Source organism: Cyclopterus lumpus, chromosome 18 (assembly GCF_009769545.1).
Source record: "Cyclopterus lumpus isolate fCycLum1 chromosome 18, fCycLum1.pri, whole genome shotgun sequence".
Lineage (NCBI taxonomy): Eukaryota > Metazoa > Chordata > Actinopteri > Perciformes > Cyclopteridae > Cyclopterus > Cyclopterus lumpus.
The window spans coordinates 1,727,501-1,730,003 of record NC_046983.1 but is presented as its reverse complement, the minus strand read 5'-3'; the positions used below and the strand labels follow the sequence as shown (position 1 = coordinate 1,730,003).

The 2,503-nt window shown below is 37.8% G+C and overlaps 1 protein-coding gene across 1 annotated transcript in view; it reads left to right on the top strand.

The window, feature by feature from the left end:
* The first annotated feature begins 501 nt into the window (after window positions 1–501).
* The window catches only part of LOC117747511 (F-box/WD repeat-containing protein 7-like), a 27,040-nt gene continuing 25,038 nt past the window's right edge, over window positions 502–2,503 (top strand). The window contains exons 1-2 of the mRNA XM_034556796.1: window positions 502–743; window positions 1,374–1,861. Coding sequence (XP_034412687.1) covers window positions 1,412–1,861 — 450 coding nt within the window. The 5' untranslated portion in view covers window positions 502–743; window positions 1,374–1,411. The remainder of the gene's footprint in view (window positions 744–1,373; window positions 1,862–2,503) is intronic.

Below are 2,503 nucleotides of genomic sequence, written 5' to 3'. Positions count from 1 at the left end.
GAGCGACTCAGAAAGTCCCTATTTATTTGTTTTATTTGTTTTACCTGTATTTTAGCTATTCTTATTTATTTATTTTTAGCTTTTAGGATGTTTTAATTATGTGAAGTGTCTTTGAGTATTATGAAAAGCGCTATATAAATTAAATGCATTATTAAATGCATTATTATTATTATTATTTTCTTTATTTAATAATAATAATAATAATAATAATAATAGTTTAAAAATAATACCGGTTTAAAAAAGTTCTTCTAAAAAAATTAACAAAGAATAAATATTTGTGTTGAAAATCGTATAAAAATACCCGTTTTTTAAAAGTTCTCTTCTAAAAATAAAATAATAAAAATAAAATAATAATTGAAAAATACGTGTTTAAAAAAAATTCTCCTCTAAAAATAAACTAAATATAATAATACAAAATTAAAAAAATGTAATTCATTAAAATAGATCTGGAAGGAGCGCGCGCTGAAACCAAGGCGTGTGACGTCATCAAAGCGCGTCAAACAAAGCTCCACGCGCCAGAGCGCAGAAGCCGCGGAGAAAGGTTTGTTATTAAGAAAAGTTTAATAAATAAAATAAATAAATAAACACAATCTGAAGAAGAGTTCAACACAAAGACATATGAGCTGAAACGTTGAAGCTACATTTAAAACAAGAGACGAGGAAGAAATAACAGAAGAAGCAGCAGAAGAAGAAGAAGAAGAAGAAGAAGACGCGGTGTTTAAAAGTTAAAGTCCTGTGTGAAGGTAAGTCTGCTCCATGTTTAACATGAAGAAGGTTGAGGCTGGTGTCTACTCTAGAAACACATTAAGACGGTTAAAAACACAGAATACTACAGAAGTACTGCAGAAGTACTGCAGAAGTACTACAGAAGTACAGCAGAAGTATGGCAGAAGTACTGCAGAAGTACTACAGAAGTACAGCAGAAGTACTACAGAAGTACAGCAGTAGTACTACAGAAGTACTACAGAAGTGATACAGAAGTACTGCAGAAGTACTGCAGAAGTACTACAGAAGTACAGCAGAAGTACTGCAGAAGTACAGCAGAAGTACTACAGAAGTACAGCAGAAGTACTACAGAAGTACAGCAGTAGTACTACAGAAGTACTACAGAAGTGATACAGAAGTACTGCAGAAGTACTGCAGAAGTACTGCAGAAGTACTACAGAAGTACAGCAGAAGTACTGCAGAAGTACAGCAGAAGTACAGCAGAAGTACTACAGAAGTACAGCAGAAGTACTACAGAAGTACAGCAGTAGTACTGCAGAAGTACAGCAGAAGTACAGCAATAATACTGCAGAAGTTATTATTATCATTACTGTTAATATTATCATTATTATTATCATTATTAATAATGTGTTCTTTGTGTTTTTAAGGATGCGTCTTTGTAACTTTTCGGTGTGACAAACAAAAGATGGAGCGTCAAGAAAGGAGAGAAGAGGAGGAAGAGGAGGAGGAAGAGGAGGGGGTGATGAAGGTGGGCGTCAGAGGCAAAAGGATCGGTGGACTCACTCCGATCTCCGCCTCCTCCTCCTCCTTCACCGCCTTTCCTTTCCTCGCCTCCTCACTCTGCCGAGGAGGAGGAGGAGGAGGAGAGGAGGAAGACGAGGTCAGCGTGGCCATCGTGACCATCGAGGACGAGTCCTGTCCGTCAGAGCCCTTCGGCAGTGACTCCGCCCACCTGGACACGACCAATCGGATCGTACGAACTCCCGGCGAAGGAGAGACGGGAGGAGAGGAAGAGGAGAAGAAGGAGGATGAAGAGGAGGAGAAGGAGGAGGAAGAGGAGACGGGAAGAGAGGAAGAGGAGGAGGAAGAGGAGGAAGAGGAGGAGACGTCACCATCGCTTCACCTGCTGAGTCAGGTGAGACTGTTTTATCAAGACAAAGTACACATTGAGGTACTTGTACATCTCAGAGGTACATGTTGTACTTTTTACTGTACTACATCTCAGAGGTACATGTTGTACTTTTTACTGTACTACATCTCAGAGGTACATGTTGTACTTCATACAAAGTACATCAGATGTTATAGTACCTGGACCTGTGACAGTGTCGCCACCTAGAGGACGAAAGGTGATGTTGCGCCTCAGTTTAAACTGTTTTTTTATTATCTCTCTGTTGTTAAGACTGTTTATTTTATGTAATATTTCCCAAAATATCCTAATATTCCCAACATTTACTCTGACGTGTGTCTTGTTTTAAGTCCTCATTAAACAGACCTCAGATCTGTTTTATGTTTCTGAGATCAGCTCAATATCTCCTCCAGATATAGAAATACTAAATTATTTGTGTCTGATGCCGTTTGTCCACAAAAACATGAATTTACTTTGTTAAAACTCTTAAAGTCTGAATAAAAACAACAGTCAGGCGTCCATATGAACGTTTATAATAAACATCATTAATAATTCCCTGTTAAAGGAATACTTTAGAGGACTATTTGTAGGTATTCAAGGTACCTTACAGGTAAAAGATTCAGTCTGATGCTTCACAAACACAAGTACCGT